The sequence below is a fragment of the Doryrhamphus excisus genome, chromosome 1 (assembly GCF_030265055.1).
Source record: "Doryrhamphus excisus isolate RoL2022-K1 chromosome 1, RoL_Dexc_1.0, whole genome shotgun sequence".
In the NCBI taxonomy this organism is placed as follows: Eukaryota; Metazoa; Chordata; class Actinopteri; order Syngnathiformes; family Syngnathidae; genus Doryrhamphus; species Doryrhamphus excisus.
In genome coordinates this window covers 27,122,340-27,144,316 of record NC_080466.1, presented here as the reverse complement: position 1 = coordinate 27,144,316, position 21,977 = coordinate 27,122,340, and the positions used below count along the sequence as shown (strand labels likewise).

The 21,977-nt window shown below is 41.6% G+C and overlaps 1 protein-coding gene across 17 annotated transcripts in view; it reads right to left on the bottom strand.

Annotated features, from left to right (window-relative positions):
* The window catches only part of ptprk (protein tyrosine phosphatase receptor type K), a 123,270-nt gene that overhangs the window by 95,006 nt on the left and 6,287 nt on the right, over window positions 1–21,977 (bottom strand). For 16 of the 17 annotated variants that reach the window (XM_058045881.1, XM_058045862.1, XM_058045919.1 and 13 more), the window contains exon 2: window positions 20,858–20,881. The exons of the other annotated variant lie outside the window; for it this stretch is intronic. In XM_058045881.1, the coding sequence (XP_057901864.1) occupies window positions 20,858–20,881 (24 nt within the window). The remainder of the gene's footprint in view (window positions 1–20,857; window positions 20,882–21,977) is intronic. 17 annotated transcript variants of the gene reach the window in all.

Sequence of the window (21,977 nt, the reverse complement as noted above, 5' to 3'; positions counted from 1 at the left end):
TGGTAGCCTCCTAAATTGGACCATAATCATTCATTCATTCATTTTCTACCGCTTTTCCTCACGAGGGTCGCCGGGGTGCTGGAGCCTATCCCAGCTGTCTTCGGGCGAGAGGCGGGGTACACCCTGGACTGGTCGCCAGCCAATCACAGGGCACATATAGACAAACAACCATTCACACTCACATTCATACCTATGGACAATTTGGAGTGGCCAATTAACCTAGCATGTTTTTGGAAGGTGAGAGGAAACCGGAGTACCCGGAGAAAACCCACGCATGCACGGGGAGAACATGCAAACTCCACACAGAGATGGCCGAGAGCGGGATTGAACCCTGGTCTCCTAGCTGTGAGGTCTGCGCGCTTACCACTTGACCACGGTGCCACCTGGACCATAATCAAAAAATCATTAATAAGATCAGGTAAAATGACACCCTTAGCCGTATTTTCAATAGGAAAAAATGGCATAACTTCTTCAAAATGCTAAACAGGAACCACAGAAAACGGCCTGTGTTCCCGGTTCGGGCTTTCAAACTTTCCCACGGCACTGTCGGTCTTTGTCATTGTCTCTGACACACATACACGCCGACCATCGTATTGTTCTCTAGACATACCAGATACATTCATGAGCCCTCGGCCCCATTGGGGTACACGTCCGAGCCGAAATTAGGTGCCAAGTAATTACCGCTGTTTGTGTTTGTTCTGCGAACTGTTGGGGACCTTGATAATGGAAAGCAAGTACAGACCGGCTGCTTTGGCATAGCCCGATCTATTAATATAAGTCCATGATTACTTCCATTGGCGAAAAACCTCCTGATCATCGGAACCGACTTCGGCCTTGTTGCATCTTTCCAATCACATTCATTGATTCGCGAGATAGGCACCGTTTTAACTCTTAACTGCAGCACAAATGACACAACAAAAGCCCGACAATCACTGCTCTGTTAGGTTGTTGACGTGTGCCAGGGCGGAATACAGGAGATATAAAAAAAAAAAAGGTCCATCTTTTTCACTGAAGTGCACACTCAGTGCAAATGGAGAGGCCGGCCTTTTTCTTGCTCATGTTAATGTAAGTAATCCAAGTGGACAGGATGCTTTGTCGGACGCCGAGAGAGCGAGTCAGAGCGGCGAAGAGACAAGAGACAGGAAGACAGGAGGCGAGGGATCACCTGCTTTAAATGTCCACTCCGTTATTCCGACTGGGGAACAATGACACAAAGAAACACTGATAGTTTGCTACTAATTTACCCAAGTCCCGGAAGCTTAAATTGGAATATGATGTGGCTGCAGTTTGCCAACATATTTAAAGCCATATTTTACGGGATAATCTGGTCGTTAAAGTTAAATCAGCCAACCCTTACGAAAAGAAAATGTATTTATCAATACGTATATTACTTTAAATATATTGCATTATATTATAATATATTATCTTTCCATTATATCTTCCAATACCTTATATATTATAAATACATGGAATCATATATTTTTGTACATATATTATACAATATATTATATATTCATGTAATATATGGCAATATATTGCAGAATATACAAATGATTGCCGCTTTCAATATATTGAAATATATTAAATCCAAATATATATGAGTTTATATATCCCAAATTATATGCAATTTTATATATGTAAAAATATAGTCCTTTTTTGGTCATGATCGCAAGATATTTTGTATATGTGATCTATGCATATATTGCAATATATTGGAAAATATAAACATAAGATCCCATATATGGAAATATATTTCCTAATACATAGCATTATATTTGCCAATATACTGCAATATTTTTTTTTCCATAAGGGAATGAGGCATGGAGATTCGGTTTAAAAAGATGCAACAAGATAATGTATATGTGTGCATGTGTGTTGTTGTGCCATGCCCACAAGACTTAAAGCCGACTGAGCCAGGCCGAGATGTGCATGTCCGTCTACACATATCTCTCTGAATACATGCGTACGTGTGTGTGTGATGGTATGCCAAGGGCGTAGAGAGAGAGAGAGGAAAAACCCACTCAAACAAACAAGTTGAAGAGCAAAAAGCAGCTTCCTTGGACTGAATGCGTAGCCGTGGGCAATGCGAGTGTGGATGTGTATGCGCATGTCTGTGAGTGTTGGCCTGAGGCGGTGTGACTGTGTGCGCCGAGTGGACTCGAAGAGAGTAAATGCCCAATACAAACATGCCTGTTTTTCTACTCTGGTGAGAATACACTGCCCTGAATCTTACCTTACTTATTAAGCAGCATATACGGAGGCTTCGCTAACCAGTGCTAAACCCTTAAATCAACTATAATAACTAAAAAAAAACTAAAAAAAAAACAAACCTTAAACTGTATTATGGAAAGCAGGAAGTGAACAAATGAAACAGTTACTGATTGTAAAAGTACCAGATGGAGGGGTAGGATTTAATGTGCTGTATATATCACTATATTGACACTTACTATGGTACCCATTATGTCATTGGATGGTGAAATCACCTCGTACTTCGATATGTGACAATAAATAATTATTAAATTATTAAATTATTAAATTAAATAATTTAATTTAAACTAAAAAAAAAACTTAAATTATATTTAGAAAGCAGGAAGTGAACAAATGTAACAGTTACTGATTGTAAAAGTACCAGATGGAGGGGTAGGATTTAATAAGCTTTGCTTCTACCTACTCCTTTTGGACATGTGGAACTGTGAACTGATTATGGGATGCATTCAATTGTAATCTGATGCATGTTCAAATGAAATTAAACCATTACCATTACCATTCCACCAGAAACGGACTGAAAAAGACGGGTCATCTTACAGCCGGGGTCTAGAGGATCATACATAGACCAATATTCAGTTTCCATGATTGCGCCACATACATTGTGGAAGAGAGGAACAGTGATACAGCTTTCCGACTCACAATGGCGGGTGTGCTGCAATCAGGGTCTTCAAAGATTAGTAATGAAAATATAACCTATAAAAAAAAGATTTCATCTTAAATACTTCCAAAAACCGATATTGAAAAAAGAGGGGCTTATATTAAAGGGGACCCATCATGCTAATTTTTCGGCTCTTTGTATTGAATTGAAGACTACTATAGAGCAGCTGCGCACAATAACCAGCACAGAAAGCTTTCTAGAACTTCCAGAATCTGCACCTATTCTAGCTGTATTTATCTGGATTTTGTGCTTTTAATTTATTCTGCCCATGGCCAGCCTCCAGTCACGCCCTCTGCGCTGTGGTTGGCTGGCTGCGAACCCAACTTTATAGGAGTTGATAAACGGTATGTCCCCTTTTAGCATTCAGCCATATGTGGTCGTCCCTCGCCACTTTATGGCTTATTTTCTCCGATTACATCTACCACAAGTGCAAAGGTGACTGTGGGGGGAGGGTGTTATTTCACGACTAGTAGAAGGTTATAACAGATTTTCTATGTTCCAACTATGAAAATATTACAGTTATAAATAAGGAATCGTACTTCGCTTCACGGAAGTTCACTTATCACGACTGGGTCTGGAACCCATTAACCGTAATAAATGAGGGAATAGGGCGGCATGGTGGTCGAGTGGTTAGCGTGCAGACCTCACAGCTAGGAGACCAGGGTTCAATTCCACCCTCGGCCATCCCTGTGTGGAGTTTGCATGTTTTCTCCGGGTACTCCGGGTTCATCCCACATTCCAAAAACATGCTAGGTTAATTGGCCACAGGTATGAATGTGAGTGTGAATGGTTGTTTGTCTATATGTGACGTGTGATTGGCTGGCCACCAGTCCAGGGTGTACCCCCCCTCTCGCCCGAAGACAGCTGGGATAGGCTCCAGCATCCCCCGCGACCCTCATAAGGAAAAGTGGTAGAAAATGAATGAATGAATGAACGAAGGAATACTGCCATCCTGCTTTCATTTCAACACAAACAAGCTAATTTCACACTGTGCTACACACACACACATTTAAGTACGCTTCCTTGCGCCGTCACTTCATGACACAAAGTTCTTTTAAAATGCTATTGAGACATTTGTATTAAAAAAAATAATAATATTGTCTCTTCTAGTCGACACACGTATGTGATGTAACCAGATCAGACAGCGGTTATAATACACCAAGTTTGAGAACTGCATTGGGGGTAACTCGGCATGAGACTAAATATGGCGGATGTATTGAGGCCCTATAGCGGGGCAAGCTGTGCCGGAATCAAGGAGTGTTAACTTTGCATTTAGAGTAGAGCAAGCCAGTAAGCCGCAGCGCCGTACCACGCGCACCCCCCCATGTATCTAACGCGCAGCGATCTTTCGAATATTAAAAAGGTAAATCTGTCTATAACAGCAGAAAGGCTGAATGGAGCACATTCCTCCATGCAGACTAAAAGCTGATTCCATTATAGATAAATCTCATTTATCTATCCAATCTCTCCCTCCTATCTGTCTGTCACATTCTATTTCTCTCCCTTTATTCTTGCCAATGTGTGTCATTTCCCAGTTTCGGGGCTCCGGCACCCCCCACCCATTTTTTTTAAACTCTTAGCTCTTAGCTTCTTATTCTTTTGTGTCGCTTCGGCTATCGGTGTCATCTGTTGAATGTAATTGGTAAGCATATATATGAAGAGGAGGAACGACACTGGAGGAGGAGGAACACAGTCAAGAAATGCTGGAGGGGGGTTGTGGGGGAGGGGGGCGGGGGTAATAGAACACAGAGTGAGAAGAAATTGGTGCTGTGTTTGAAAACGGAGTCCACCAGAGCAATCACAATGAATTAATCTCTCGCTCTCTCTATTCTTGCTATGACTCTCTCTCTCTGTACGAGCTGGCCTCAGTAATACAATAAAAGAACTCGGTTTTGCTCTGCTTTGAGGGTGGGGGGGGGGGGGGGGGACTCCTACTCCCAACCCTCTGCCTCATCATTGCACTCTTCCACTGAGGTGTGCTTCAATATATCACCCTGACACACACACAGTCCGTCTCTGCTTAATAAGCTGTATTCAGAGCTCCTGGGTTTATACGTAGAAGCTGAAACGGCACAAAAAACAGTCTTTTCTTTCCTTTTGGTGGTTCTGTATGTATTCCCCTCCTTTTTTTTCTCTTTTACTTTGTACCACATCACATACTTTTTCTCTATTAACATTTGTAAGCTCCCTTTTTCTGGTTCAGATACATTTTATCTCAACGAGTCTTTCCCAAGTTTTCAGGACATCGACAAGGCATGCAGTAAAAACTACTTGGTCCAAGTATGTCACGCAGTCGTGTGATGTCTGCGTGTGTGTTCTTCGCCGCGCCTCGCTCGTCTCCGAGCTGACAAAGTATCACACCGCATGTGAGGAGTCTGTCGCTGGTCCAAAGCTTGTCAAACACGGGTACGTCTGACGGCGAGGGAGCAGGAAAAAAAAAGAGCAAAGAGGGCCGGCGGGAGAAGAAGAACGGACACCTGGACCAGTCCTGGGGCTCTTTGGGGGTGTGGGGGGGGGGGGGGGGGCAATGGTGAGGGGATTCTCCCAGCTGTAACCTGTGTATGTGTGTGTGTGTGTGTGTTCCATATGTATACTAGTGCTGCAGGAGTTTAACAGGGGGTCGTAACAGATGGGGGCGCACACACACACAAACACACACAGAAAATGGCAGATTCCACCCAATGGCAGCATGGAACCACGATTCAGCAGTTCTGCACGCAAGTTCTGCCACCTTAACGCTGCAACATATGAGCAGAGGGCACTTTATGGCACGAAGACACAATCCAGATTTCCTATTAATATCTTACAGTGGAGTGGATAAGGCGAACCACTGTGGAGGCCAATAATTTCGGTAACAAGAAGAATCCAATGAACATTACACTAGATGCATGATGACTGGTTGCATTACGGATTTATTAAGTAATTTATTTATTTCAACATAGTGTTTATCATTTTTACACTTTAGCTGTCTTTAGCTTTAGCACTGTCTTTAGCTGTAACACTTTAGTGAGTTTAGCTGTCTGTTTCATGACAGCTTCAGGTTTCATGAAAGTTACATTGGCAGATTTCTAAATATTTGTCTTTTTATCCAGAGTAGGAAGAAGCAAAGCTTATTAAATGCTACCCCTCCATCTGGTACTTTTACAATCAGTAACTATTAAATTTGTTCACTTCCTGCTTTCTAAATGTAATTTAAGGGTTTTTTTTAACTTTATTTTATTAATTTAATTTAATTCATTCATTCATTCATTCATTTTCTACCGCTTTTTCCTCACGAGGGTCGCGGGGGTGCTGGAGCCTATCCCAGCTGTCTTCGGGCTAGAGGCGGGGTACACCCTGGACTGGTTGCCAGCCAATCACAGGGCACATATAGACAAACAACCATTCACACTCACATTCAAACTCCCACTCGACAGACACACGGACCAATCACACGCACCTCAGAGCGATTCCACTCGCCACATCGTTCCATCGGCCAGCAAACAAGCTCTTTGTGTACGTGTGGCTAGGTGATAGGGTTAATGATGGTCGTTAAGATTCATCTCAGAGTTCACTACTAGCAAAGCACAACACACACACACACACACACACACACACACAGGTCTGTCAAGAGAGGAGCATCTGACTGTGGCCTGCCATTTAAGCTAACTGAAATCCCTGCATGCATAATGAATGTAGCACCCAGGGCACAAAGTCAACAGGAAGCATGTATCACATACAGTACATGCATCTCATTTGCTTTTCTTCAGGCTTTAATTCGCATTTGGTTTCTCTCGGACCACCTGCTGCCTCTCGACAACAATGACGGAAAAACCAAACACAGGACGGGGATAAGAGATAAAGAAGGCAAAGAGAAGAAAGTACAAAATGGTTGTTTACCTGACATAAGGGTATGTGTTTCTTAATTAGTTCATCCCTTCCTTGCCCACAGGTCCGCTTTGGGTCTTTGGTACTTTCATTCTAATTTCTACATACATAACAGGACACTTCATCTGTAAACATAGCAGCTAATTAACACCTGCCAGTCTGACCAGAATGAAAACATAGCATAATTAGCCACAACACACACGCACAGAGTTGCGTATCTTTCCTTTAAAACAGTGTTTTTCAACCTTTTTTGAGCCACGGCACGTTTTTTTTTACATTGGAAAAATTTTGTGGCACACCACTAACCAAAAATGTTCCAAAATGTCACCACGACCTCACACGTGCATCAATAAGTCTATGGGAGGAACAAGGTAGGTGTTGCCACACGGACCAATATTACATTGCTCTGCCAGTCTTTACACCACAGACACTCCACAGTAGCCACGTTTTTACATGACAAGTTTTTCTCTTTCCTTTCGGGAAACAATGGTATCCATGGAAAGGAATATTCCAATCTCTTGTCTACATGCACCGTGAAAATCAACCATAATAGTCAATGGGGCATGTGCGGTAAAACGTAAACATCAACATCACGTGATACCGGCTTCCCCGAGTTTTTCTTTCACTTGTTGGAATAACTCCGTATTGCCAGTTTTTTGTCCGTCCAGTCTTGAAATTTAGTTTGAATCAAAAACAAACTTTGCTTAGTCCAGTGCCGATTGCTGGCCTCCACTTTTAAAAGTGAAGAACGTCTGGATCTGCGTGTTACGTCATATCTGAGCATGCGCTGAAAGAACGCACCCGGGATCAATTTAAACAGGAAAAAATCAAATTCAATCTTGCTAATATTTTGTAATTAAACTCGAGACATGTTTTATATAGATATATATTTTCTTTTTTAATAAAACTGGACTTGTGAATGCCGTATAGAAGGGTTTAGATTCTGTTCCACAGATGGCGCTAATGCACACGAAAGCTGCTTGCCAACCGCCAATAAACAACAGAAGAAGAAAAACACCACGAAGAAGAACGCACCCTGACAAATTTTCCGTTTGAGCGGGTACAAGATACCCGAATTGGATTGGGGAAAGGAATATTCCATCCCTGTTCAATTCTTTCCGTTTGAGCAAATATACCAAATGCAATTGGAATATTTGGGTCCATATATTCATGGCTATTCACATAATATTTGCAAATGATGATTAATCAACGTTAACTATAAAAAGTGATATTGGATAATTCCTCACGGCACACCTGACGGTTTCTCAAGGTACACTAGTGTGCTGCGGCACAGTGGTTGAAAATCACTGCTTTAAACCCAAGACTGAACAAAACCTCAATGACGTTCTTGCGTTTCATAGTGGTGACGCACTACCATAAATGATAAAAACTTGCCGTCGCGGGTTGGTACTGCAATGGGAGCGCTAGCATTGCAGCTTACAGATTCCTGCCCAGCGATACCCGATTTCATAGCTGCATGCGAACTACTATGTGTATGTGGTATAAGTTCCGACTTTCACTAAAACTCGACTTACGATGCTTAGGAAGAGTCATCCCAACCAAAGAATCTGTCATCATCAGCAATGTGATTAAAACGATTAATCACAAGAGTGGAAATGTCTGTTGCTAAATGTGCTTTAAACAAATAAATATGCTTCCATCCCCCCCGTCTATGAGGCTGTCTCCACTCTAACGAGCAACTGATGTATGCCGTTCCGCTGGCTAAACAACATTGTAATCATTTATTTGGCTGTCCGGTCCCTCGTCTACTACGAGTGGGCATCCGCACCCATCCACACCGCATTAGGCGGGGATGCCGGGCTTCACTGAAACTGCGTTTCCGCGTGCGCTTCATCGTAAAGCATGACTAGTGTGCGTGTCAGTGAGAAAGTGAGTGATCGGGTTAACGAGCAATCAACCAGGAAGGGAGAGAGAGGGCGGACATGACAACAAGGAGAGTATTCGTTTCTTGTTGAATAACATTTGACTACGCTTAAAGGAATTTCCTGTTCCAGCAGATATTAAGGTCTTTTAGTCGTGTCTAAGTAAACTATTGGTACTTTGACACCAAATCTGGCAGGTTTGCTTTGTGCTGTGGTTTGGCGAGGCTCCAGGAATCGTTGAATCCAACCAAATTGTCTAACGAGGCCAGCGATACGGCCATCTTCCCAACAGTTCCACGGCCACGTAACATGACATGACAGGCAACATTTGGCCTTCAGGCAAGCAAACATCAAGCTTCAGATTAATCAACGAAGAAATTGTTCGGTGCAGCCCGTGTTGGGAATCTGTCTGAATGTTCTGAGCTCCTGTTTGTATGCCGGTGTCGTACTGAGGATAAGAATGCCGCAAAAACTTAGCGGCAATATTTATGGTAATGGTTTTATTTCATTTGAACATGCATCAGGTTACAATTGAACGCATCACATAATCGGTTCACAGTTCCACATGTCCAAAAGGAGTAGGAAGAAGCAAAGCTTATTAGATCCTACCCCTCCATCTGGTACTTTTACAATCAGTAAGTAGTAAATTTGTTCACTTCCTGCTTTCTAAATATAATTTAAGTTTTTTTTTACTTAATTTAATTTAATTTAAATAAAAAAAATAATTAAATTAAATAAATAAATTTAATTTAAATAAAAAAATTAATTAAATTAAATTAATTGTATTTATTTATTTGTCAAGTACCGAAGTACAAGGTGATATGACCATACAATCACATAATGGGTACCATAGTAAGTGTCAATATAGTGATATATATAGCACATCATGACTGGTTCAAGACTAAGGGTGATGGAAAAAAATCGGTATTGGCATCGGCCGGAAAAAAAACATATCGGTCGATTCCTACACTTGGGTGCGTCCCATAATCAGTTCACAGTTCCACATGTCCAAAAGGAGTAGGAAGAAGCAAAGCTTATTAAATCCTACCCCTCCATCTGGTACTTTTACAATCAGTAACTGTTACATTTGTTCACTTCCTGCTTTCCTAATATAGTTAGTTGTATTTTTTTTTTTTTTTGTCACGTACCAAAGTATGAGGTGATATGACCATCCAATCACATAATAGGTACCATAGTAAGTGTCAATATAGTGATATATATAGCACATCATGACTGGTTCAAGACTCTTCATCCTTGTATTTAGCAAACATCAACTGCTTGTATTGATGAAATCAAGGGAAAATGTTCCCCAAATTACTCAATCCACTAACGGTACTGCATTCCCGGCAGTCTTGGGGAAAGTATGAAGACTATTACACGTTGATGTGAGTAATGGGTTTACGGGACTCAAGTAGTCATTTTACCCTCCACTTCATTTCACTGGTTAAAAAACAGCTCCTGCCAAAAGTTAAAGAATGTGAAAGAGAAACGAACCCCCCCTCCGCCTCCCAAAGACAAACAAACAGACCTCAGAGTCGACGTGTGCAACCCTCTCTGGAGGTTTCCAGGTAGTCACCCGAGTAAGCAAATACACCTATCTTTTCTCAGGAGCGTATGAATGTAGGCTAACGATTAGACGTCGGGTTCCACGTGTAAGCCAACGAAAGCCTGCTCTGTTTTTCCAGATGTGTGAATAGGCACTTAAAAGTTAAGAGGGGCAGCTGATGTGAAAGTTGAGGAGGGGGGCAACTTCCCCCCCCTCCCTCCGTCTCTGTGCTACGTCGTTATCAGCAGATACGGAGCCGCTCAGGAATGAAAGAGTACAGCTGCAAGCGTTTATTGTATCACTTGTCTGAGTTCTTGCATAGTTCTTTATCACGCTTGAAACAGCTATTGCTTCCGCTCCCACACAATTTTCTTCTCTGCCTACCTCTGCTCTGAATCATATACTCCTGTTTCACTGTCCACTTGGTAAAATAATGGGGGGGGGGGTGCGAATACGCGTCACGGAAGCACATCTACATCTATTTCAGACATTGCATGCCACCCGTCTTAGTCTGAAAGATGTGTTACAAATGAAAAGTTACAGTAGTATCGATCAAGGAAAAAAAAAACACACAATAGCTGGAAACCGTGAAACACAACGTCAAGGCTTTATTCAAGCTGAAGGTTAGCCACATTGTTAAGCACGCTCCATCTCTAAATTTGATCGGATAGTTAGAGTTGTACGCCCTTGAAAACCAACGCACACCTCCTTACAAAGTGAACAAAAAGGACAAAACCTTGGGAACACGCTAGAGCCCGTTTGCAATGGTGCATTGACCCGCTAACTGCAGATTATTTGGTTATAAACCAACACTTTACACCAGTGGTCTCAAACACGCGGCCCGCAGGCCAAATGTGGCCCGCAGGACACTAGTTTGAGGCCCCCGCTTTGATATGAAAGTTTAATGTTAGTGCGGCCCGCGCAAGTTTGATATGGATGCTGTATGGTATCATGTACCCAGAAAAAATTATTACGTTTGATTAATGTTCATGTTAAAGGTTAAATAATTGTTAATAGTTATCCTCCCTATCCATGTGGAAGTGGTAAGTTTTTGGCTTTTTAAGTTTAAAGGAAATAACTTGGAGGCTACCGTTTAGGTCGCTAGCTCTCTCGTTTGCGAGTTAGCATGTGTCTCAAGACCCTGCAGTTGCGCAATATGTTGTAAATAAAAAGAGTATAAATGTGACTATAGTCGTGTTTTGTCATGTCTACAGGGCTCTAATAATGCTTTGTTCATTTTAATCTGAAAAAAATAATTTGTCTACCCACCAACTATATGTGGTTTCTTAAGTTTTTATTATTTGCCGTTTTATTATTATTATATTTATTTATTACTGATTGATTGATTTTCTTTATTCTTGATCTTATTTTGTGTAGAAAAATAAAAATTAAGATATTTGAGAACAGTAGAATGTTTTATCAGAGCTTTTCTTGTAGAAAATCGGAACCAAAGCAAAGTTTATTCATTTTTCTGTTTTTAATAAATGCGTTTTTTTTTTGGGGGGGGGGGGGGGCTGATGCGACCCAGCCTCGCCCAGACCCTAGCTCCAGTGGCCCCCAGGTAAACTGAGTTTGAGACCCCTGCTTTACACAACAGAGCCTCGCACTGACCCACGTTGACACATCAATAATCCCTCAAAAACTTGCCAAATTGTCATGTTCTTGTTGGACCAATTTCCAGTCCCGGGTAAGTGAAAGGGATATGCAAGCCCTGGCTTTGGTATTTCACACAAAAAACACACATACACAGACCGACAAGGACACACACAGAAGCACACGGTGAATTGCAAGATGTACTTGACCGTGGTAAATAAAGTACAAGTGGTTCGTTTGGGGCCAATGCAAGGTAGGAGCGTGGCTAACCTAAACCACATGTGGCTGCCGCCGTTTCACAGTCCACAAGTACGAACGCCTTTGAAGTGCGTGTTTGGGTAAGACGGAGATAAGGCACAAACTTGGGAAGCTGGTGCTTTTAGTTAGAAGCTCCTCTGCACCACAACGGGGATGTTTTAATCCTCTGTAACAAAGCTGTTTACTATTGTGCATAAACAGAAGTGACTTTCCCCGAGGCTTCTGATTTTAAGCAATTATCAGCGTAGATAATGTCGTTGAGTTGCTGTAAAAAGTCCAAAAACACACACATACGTATACACTACGTGTGGACACAATTGTTTTAAATCATTTTATGAGATACTCATGGGTGTTTTTAGGTTCATAATCGCCCAACTGCATCCTACAAGGCATTTCAGACAGAAGAATTAGAAGAATGTTAAAAAGCCCTAAAAGTGATAAGATCACAAATGCTCCGAAGGCTTTTTTTTTCCACCTTTAGCATGAAAAACAACATGAAGGTGGCCACTTAATATGTTCTTCAGGTTGCCACTTAGGTACACGGTTGCCTTACGGTCAAAAACCAACACGCAGACTACAACAGTCCTGTTTCAGAGTTGTACTTAACTTCATTAAGCACACGTCCAACATTGGCACTAACCGTACAAGACACTCCTGACTTAAGGTAGTGAAGTGTGTATCGGTGTGTGTGTGTGTGTGCATGTTTGTGAGACTGAGTGCAAGAGACATCTGATGTCACGGGGAGGCATGGCTGTATCTGTTAACTGTTAGTCCAACAAGACAGCTCCCTTTACGTGCAAACTCGTGCACACGCGCACACACGTACGGACACTTTGTTTACCTTTGGCCCAATTCTGACAGTTAGCCAAGTCACGTTATACAATAAAATAATAAAAGCCATCTGTCTGAAAGACACGTGCAGATATTTTATGCCTCTGTGCGGCTACTACGCCATCTCCCTCTGACGCCGTCATAAACCTTTTAAATTTCAGCATCGGAATCAAGCGGGTGGCATACAATTCATTCATTCATTCATTTTCTACCGCTTATCCTCACGAGGGTCGCGGGGGTGCTGGAGCCTATCCCAGCTGTCTTCGGGCGAGAGGCAGGGTACACCCTGGACTGGTGGCCAGCCAATCACAGGGCACATATAGACAAACAACCATTCACACTCACATTCATACCTATGGACAATTTGGAGTCGCCAATTAACCTAGCTTGTTGTTGGAATGTGGGAGGAAACCGGAGAACCCGGAGAAAACCCACGCATGCACGGGGAGAACATGCAAACTCCACACAGAGATGGTCGAGGATGGAATTGAACCCTGGTCTCCTAGCTGTGAGGTCTGCGCGCTAACCACTAGACCGCCGGTGGCATACAGTTTTCCCAGAAAATTTCCTCCAAAGTGTTGGGGGCAGTGTTTTCTGGCAGGGCAACTCGCTGAGTCAACTACCGTATTTTCTGGACTATAAGTCGCTCCGGAGTATAAGTCGCACAAGGTCAAAAATGTATAATTAGTTAAAAAAAAAACATACCTAAGTCGCACTGGAGTATAAGTCGCATTTTTTGCGGGTAATTTATTTTACAAATATTTGACTAAACCAGACACTGTGTCCTCTTGGAAGGCAAGTTCTAACAATAAAAGAATAGAGAACAGGCTGAATAGATGTAAGATATGCTAACACAGGGGTCTCAAACACACTTTGGCCCGCAGGACACTAGTTTGAGGCCCCCGCCTTGATATGAAAGTTTAATGTTAGTGCGGCCCGCGCAAGTTTGATATGGATGCTGTATGGTATCATGTACCCAGAAAAAATTATTACGTTTAATTAATGTTCATGTTAAAGGTTAAATAACTGTTAATAGTTATCCTCCCTATCCGTGTGGAAGTGGTAAGTTTTTGGCTTTTTAAGTTGAAAGGAAATAACCTAACTACCGTTTAGGTCGCTAGCTCTCTAGTCTGAAGACCCTGCAGTTGCGCAATATGTTGTAAATAAAAAGAGTATAAATGTGACTATAGTCGTGTTTTGTCATGTCTACAGGGCTCTAATAATGCTTTGTTCATTTTAATCTGAAAAAAATAATTTGTCTACCCACCAACTATATGTGGTTTCTTAAGTTTTTATTATTTGCCGTTTCATTATTATTATTATATTTATTTATTACTGATTGGTTGATTTTCTTTATTCTTGATTTTTCAATTTCTTTTCATCTTATTTTGTGCAGAAAAATCAAAATTAAGATATTTGAGAACAGTGGAATGTCTTATCAGAGCTTTTATTGTAGAAAATCGGAACCAAAGCACTGAAAAAGTTTGTATATTTTTCTGTTTTTAATAAATGTGTTTTTTTTTTGTTTTTTTTTGGAAAACCTGATGCAGCCCAGCCTTGCCCAGACCCTAGCTCCAGTGGCCCCCAGGTAAATTGAGTTTGAGACCCCTGTGCTAACACAATGGCTATTCAGCTAACAAAAAATAAACATGAACATAAAAGGTGTCCAGTGTTTATGTAACATAAACAGTTTTTAATTTATAAGTCGCTCTGGAGTATAAGTCACAGGAACAGCCAACCTATGAAAAAAAAGTGCGACTTATAGTCCGGAAAATATGGTATATTACTTGTTGGCTTCCTGGAACCTTTTATTGCAAATGCTGATCTGAAATTGGCGAGGAGGTTTAAGAAAAGTGCCGAGTGGCAAGAGCTACAGCTCCACCAGAAAAGCAGAAAAGAAACGTGACAATGCACTAAAGGAAACTACAGTACTGTACATACAGTTTTAGTATTACCTTCAATTCAGGAGTCAAATAGGTTTTGTGGCCCCAAGCGTGTTTTCATTTGGTGAAAACGGTTGCTGACCCCTGGTTTAGGAGGTCTGAACTGATTGGGAAGACCAATAAAGGCATTCCAACAGAGATAAAGAAAGGCAGAAAGGGAAAGACCTTGGACAGGGGTATTTGGGTGAGGAAAATTTGAAAAGGAAAATAATGTTCCTGGTGTTTTGAGTCATTGATGAAGCAAAAAAAAACACACCTTTTTCATTTTGAAAGAGATAATATATCAATATTTTGGTCCAGTTGGTTCCTTTCCCACCTTATCATTATTGGTTTATAAACCGAAACACATGGGTAGATTTATTTATCATGATCGCAAAAGTTCTCATATGTTTGCCTTGTTTATTTCCAGGAGGATTACCAGGATATCTGAATCTCCATGTTACACCCGTGTTACCCTCGGTGTGACCTACTTCACAATTCACGGCATTTTCACCTTTCAAATAATCTGCACAGTTTATCCCTGTAACGCAACACCATTCAGTCTGGATTAGGCCTAACCCAATCTCCGCCCTCGCTCTTGTTGGGAGAGGAAGCGCAGAAACAGGAGACGTAGAGGAGAAGAAAAGTGTGTGTGTGTCTGTGGGGGGGGGGGGGGGGGGGGTAAAAGGGGGAGGGGTAGTAAAGTAAGTAAAAAAGTACACCAAAAAAGGAGGTGGGTCTGCAGTGTTGTTTGTGGGCGAGCCATAAACGAAGGGAAGGAGTGACTCCAACCTCTGGGAATTGAACATGTATGTGTGAGGTGAGAAGAGTCCACCAGACACAGTGGATTCGGCTCAGTTTGACAGTGGCAGTGGTGTGGATTCTTCTATTCGGGTGGAACTGGCGTTTGTATCAACAGATATGAACGTTCAAATCAAACATCTCCAATTACCGACAGTACAGGAATTTAACCGCAAAGCCTTGTCTTATCTCATTCTGTGGAAAAGATATCTCTTGCATGTGGCTTGCATGTGGACCAATGGAATCGAAGATGTTTATGTAAAACCCACTGGTAAACCTAAAACCCGAGCCAAAGCTATTGTTTAGTTTTCAAGTGAGCAGGCAGTCACCATTAAGGAAGGTTCTTAGGTACTAAAGTCCTTAGTATCAGGGCTCGACAATAACGATGTACCGATGGCCCGGGGCAAGTTAAAACAAAATTTGGGCAAGTAAATCCAATCAGTGATATTCCCGTCAGACAAGTGCACTTTGGCATGCCATACTGCCAAGAGTTTTTTTAAAAGCTGTTCTTATTGGGTGTTGGTAAAACACGGACTGCGTAATTCCGATGGTAATTTCCAAACCAATCCTTGCAAATCTTGAAATGGACCAATCAGAATCGTTTATTTAGACCGCGGTCCGTAATCCACAGTCCGCGTTTTACCCACACCCGTTGTTCGCGATCAACCAATCAGCGATCGTTTGACTATGAAAACATCCATCATGGCGTCCCTGCCAACTTGGTCTAATTCTTCAACAACTTGTGAAGGAAAACAGCAAAAAGTGATGAACCAGTGCCTCCTAAACAAGTATTTTAATAGCGGCAGCAAATGAAATGATGGCACAGGTGAGTGAATCACATTGCTGTGACAATCTGAAGTGGTCACAATGAAACACCACACATTAGATCCAATACCAAGTGCTGATTTTGCACAAGCTACAAAATCTAGCGCTTCGATTTCTCTGTGTATTTTTCTCACCTTTGCTTCACAAATTATTGTTTGACCAGTGAGCATTTTTTTCTGGATTAAAAACACTTTACTAGTACACAAATGTGTCTATTCAATAATGTTTCATTGTGGTGCACAACTTATAAATATCACTGCTTACTACGACTACGATGTGTAATGTAGTATGGCATGTCATGTTAACATACATCTACACAATTTTTCAGACATTCCTCCAAATACAATGCTTCAGTACTATTATCTGATGAATTATCAGCATATATTGATATATGATATCATTATGGCAGTCTTTTCATTTTACATGGGGCAAGTTCGGGCAAGTAGTTCTCACCTTAAGGATTCCCCATGGGCAAGTCATTTTTGTTTTTAATGTAGAGCCCTGAGTATTTTACTGTGATTCAGACAAGGACGCTAGCATTTAAGCATTTTTAGACTGCTAATAGAGGTCGCTATTGTATTGTTGGTAGGCCTTTTTTCAAAATCTAGGCCACTGACAGCTGTTACAAGCGATGGACTGCAGGTTGGTGGACATGCGGAGGATCGACGCCATGTGTCCGCAGTCAACCTGCCATCCAATGACAGTTGGGCTGCATCCAGACGAGGCGGGACAGCAGCAAGACAGAGTGGTTTAAGGAGCACCAATGATCTGTAGAAGTTGGGTATCTTATAATCACCCTGATACCCGGACTCGGACAGATGTTTTAAGTCAACTAATCATTTGTTACTCGGGAATATCTGCTTGACAATTGGAATCCTCGGCCCAGCACTGCGGTGATATGAAGATATAAAGACGGTATAGAGTTGGTAATCTTAATGGAGCGGTCATCCAACTGTAAACCCTCGATTCACACTGAAAGGGTTTATATATCTCGAAAGCTTTTCCAGCACTCTTAAAACCAAATCAGCTTAAAGAGGAGAGTTACTGGACATGGATGTAATGACACTAAGAAGAGGGGTGGGGGGGGCTGACGAAAAACATCCACTGGGATTTTCTCATGACTGGGATCAGGAAGATCAGGGGACTATGGTATACTGAGCATAGACTGCTTATGGCTACTTTGGTGTGTGTGTGTGTGATGCCGCTTCATGACAGATGTCCTCCTAACTGGACTAATGGAAACCACTTCAGCCAGTGCCCATCGCCGCATACACAGACGCACAAAAGAGCCCTTTGGCGACCACCTGAAGGCGGTTATAAAGAGGCTAAGTCTAGCAGACATTTTTAAAAAGGCACACGCCAACTGTCGCGTTTACTCGCCATCCTCAAAATAAAGTCCTAGAAAGTAAAATAAATTTCATAGATGGTTTATCTCCCTCTTGAACAAATGCTAATGTCGCTCGCAAACTGAAGAGTTTATCTTGGATTGGCTAAAACAGGGGTCTCAAACACGTGGCCAAATGTGGCCCACATGACACTAGTTTGAGGCCCCCGCCTTGATATGAAAGTTTAATGTTAGTGCAAGTTTGATATGGATGTTGTATGGTACGTATCATGTACCCAGAAAAAAATATTACATTTGATTAATGTTCATGTTAAAGGTTAAATAACTGTTAATGGTTATCCTCCCTATCCGTGTGGAAGTGGTAAGTTTTTGGCTATTTAAGTTTAAAGGAAATAACTTGAAGGCTACCGTTTAGGTCGCTAGCTCTCTAGTTTGCGAGTTAGCATGTGTCTCAAGACCCCGCAGTTGTGCAATATGTTGTAAATAAAAAAAAGAGTATAAATGTGACTATAGTCGTGTTTTGTCATGTCTACAGGGCTCTAATAATGCTTTGTTCATTTTAATCTGAAAAAAATAATTTGTCTACCCACCAACTATATGTGGTTTCTTAAGTTTTTATTATTTGCCGTTTTATTATTATTATTAATTATATTTATTTATTACTGATTGATTGATTTTCTTTATTCTTGACTTGTTTATTTATTTTTCATCTTATTTTGTGTAGAAAAATAAAAAGTAAGATATTTGAGAACAGTGGAATGTTTTATCAGAGCTTTTCTTGGAGAAAATCGAAACCAAAGCAAAGTTTATTAATTTTTCTGTTTTTAATAAATGCTTTTTTTTTTTTTTTTTTGGAAAACCCGATGCGGCCCAGTCTCACCCAGACCCGAGCTCCAGTGGCCCCCCAAGTAAGTATTGAGTTTGAGACCCCTGGACTAAATGTTCTTGAGGTTGAATTCCTACTCGATTGCTATTTTTGGACAAACTTCTCAAGCATTTTAGCGCTTTCAAACGATAGTTGGTGATACGACGATGTGACCCGGTTCCGGGACTACGATCTTGAGATAGTTACACTACAACCAAGTGAGTCATCACATTTGGTTTCAGTGGTTTGATCCTGTGGTTGGGTTGACCTCAGCATTAAACATTTGCCAAACATGCAGCACACTGCTAGAGTCGGGTTACTGTGACAACCGAGTAACTTCATATTTGAGGTTCAAAGCATTGGCGGTTTCGAAAAAAAATCCCTCCCAGTTTGACTTTGAATAATTATAATACGAGCTAAAATAATGGGTAGGGGGGAAGGAATTTTTTAATGGTGAAAGAATAGCTTTGCTTGGATGAAAAACCAAATACAGATATATCTTCATCCAATAAATTAAATCCACTTTCAGACAGATTGATGTGACAAATCTTGTCCTGTTGACGTTCCCGACTCCTACAAATACACGCGAATGCGAAGTTCCACTGGTCGAAAATCCATCGTCTCTGGTTGACTTGAAATCTACTAAGATTAGCTGGAACACATGTAGGACCTGCCAAGGGAACTTGTCCTGCCTAATGTGAACTGACAGAAAGTGCTGCTGTGCAGAAATTCATTAGGCTCCTGTTATTTTGGTATTAAACGCGTTTCAAAGCGGAGAACTCCACGCATAAAGAGATGGAAATGAAGAGCAACTTTGGCATTTACAAGACGACGACTTTGCATGAAAAAAAAAAAACGGGCATATTTCCTTTGATTTCTAGGAAGTACGGATGTTAAATTGTAAAACTGAAAACACTGTGGGAAAGCGCTGCTACACCCCGACCGCCCCTCGTCGATCTGAGCCGTGCGAAGGCGTCTGTGGTTTATGTTACTAAGCTGTCACTTTCACAATGAACACCAACTCCCAACAAGCAGCCGCTGGGAGTGTTTGGAGTGTGAAAGAGTAAGACAGAGCGGGGTGGAAAGATAGAAGATATGTGTGAGACGGAGTGGAAGGAGGTAGGCCTTTTTCCCCGAGACCCTTTCAAAACAGCCGCTGCAGGCCAAGAATGCGGCGCCGCTGTCGCGCTTCAACGCTCTCGATGAAGTGCGAAAGAAACAGAAAGACACGTTAGTCCGTTCAAAGTAGGGGGTGTTGTATTGAGGTACGTAAATCCACTTCGCTCCTCAGACTCCAACCTCCTGGCACTACCCTGTAAGACCAAGCTCCGAACCTGGGGAGACAGAGCCTTCTCCATCGCTGACCCCCACACTCTGGATCTATTTGTCCCATTCATTCCATGCTTGCCCTGATCTTCCCAGTTTCTAAAAACAACTAAAAACCTTTTTATATCTGACTGCTGTGCCCCGCCCCGCTTTTACTCATGTTTTAACTGTGTATTAACCAATCAATGTTGTATTTTGGCGTGTCTTCTACTCTGTTTACTTGCTTTATTCAACTCCATTCTTCTGTAAAGTGTATTTTGAAAAGCGCTATACAAATAAAATGTATTATTATTATTATTATTTATTATTATAAATGAGTGTGCTGGAGTGGCGGGGGCCCCAGGAGAGAAGGAGTTAAAGTCAAGTCATTTAATTTGGGGAGCAGCCTCAGCTAAACAAACAGCACCTGGACACTTCAAATATGGCGTCAAGCTGTTTAACTACTGACAGAGAGCAACACATGACGGGGAACGCCGGCACAAACAAATGGTGGACAGAGCTACAAAGATCTAAAATAATGCTAACACACAAACAGTGTGTAGCTGCGAGAAAGTACACTGGTAAACCTAAACTCCTGATTCCTAAAGAAATTGACAACTCGAGAACAATTTCGGTGCTGCAAAACCTCCAAACACCACCTCGTGCTTCCAGTATGGTGTGTTAGTAAAGTTCCATTCCAACTGAATGACATGCCAGTGAAGCTGAATGGAACCGACAGTGAAGACATCACAGATGGAAAGTGGGATGGCAAAAAAAAACAAAAAACACCGAACCATCAAACAATCAAACAACTAAAGAACCCCCCGGTGTCGAGGTGAAGATGATGCGCTAACTATGACGGTGACATTGGTGCCAAAAGTGTAACTCACCCTTCTCAGCACGTCCCATGTGAGCTAGGTCCAAGGAAGCAACAAAGAACAATAAAACACAATTAGCCATCAAATACATAAGACATACATTTGTATTATTAGCCGCTACGTGGTGCTTCTGAAACAACACGCCAGTCCCAACCAGGAAGTCAATTAAAGAAAAACCCATCACATCACACTCGGCACATATTTGGCTGTAAATGTTCAAACCCCCCGGCCCCACATGTGTTCCGGTACGCCAACTTAAACCAACACATGGCCGACCTCAATCTTTAACCTCTCCTTCCCCTTACACTTGTGCTAACCCTTCAAATATTTACGTCCAAGTCTGTCATCACCTGCTGCTGCGTCTCTGTTAGTCGGGAAATGTGTTTTTACCATCATGAAGTGTTTTGATACAAATGTCTGATGTGCCTATCCAGGGGAACATTATTTGCATTTGTCATTTTTAAAACAGGTAACCCAAGACTACATTTGTTTCTACTAATAAGTAGAATAGAAGTCTTGAACCAGTCATGATGTGCTATATACATCACTACGTTGCCACTTACAATGGTACCCATTATGTCATTGGATGGTCATATCACCTCCTACTTTGGTACGTGACAAAAAATAAATGAAAAAAAATACAACTAACTATAATTAGGAAAGCAGGAAGTGAACAAATGTAACAGTTACTGCTTGTAAAAGTGAGCTGGAACCATTCACCTACTGACACCACCAGTGGCAAAACCCACAGCCTTCAGGTTGGAAGACGGCCAGTCTATTTTCTAACTCCAGTGTAGAACTCTCAGTTTGGAATTTGGAGGTTCTCCTTGTGCTTGTATGGGTTTTTTTTTTCCTGGTAGGCTCAAAGTCAGCTGGGATAGGCTCCAGCTCACTCAATTTGTTATTCGATTTTCTATAATGGAGAAAAAACTGTACTCTTTTCTGCACAATCCTGATCATTATAATCTTCGCTCACTAAATGTACTGCAAAAAAGGTCAGTGAGGATAATTCATAATGCCGCCTACAGAGAAGATACTAACTCCTTATTTCTAAAATCACAAATAATTCAACTTGCTGATATAGTTCATCTTCAAACAGCTAAAATAAAATAAAGTAAAATAATGCATAAGG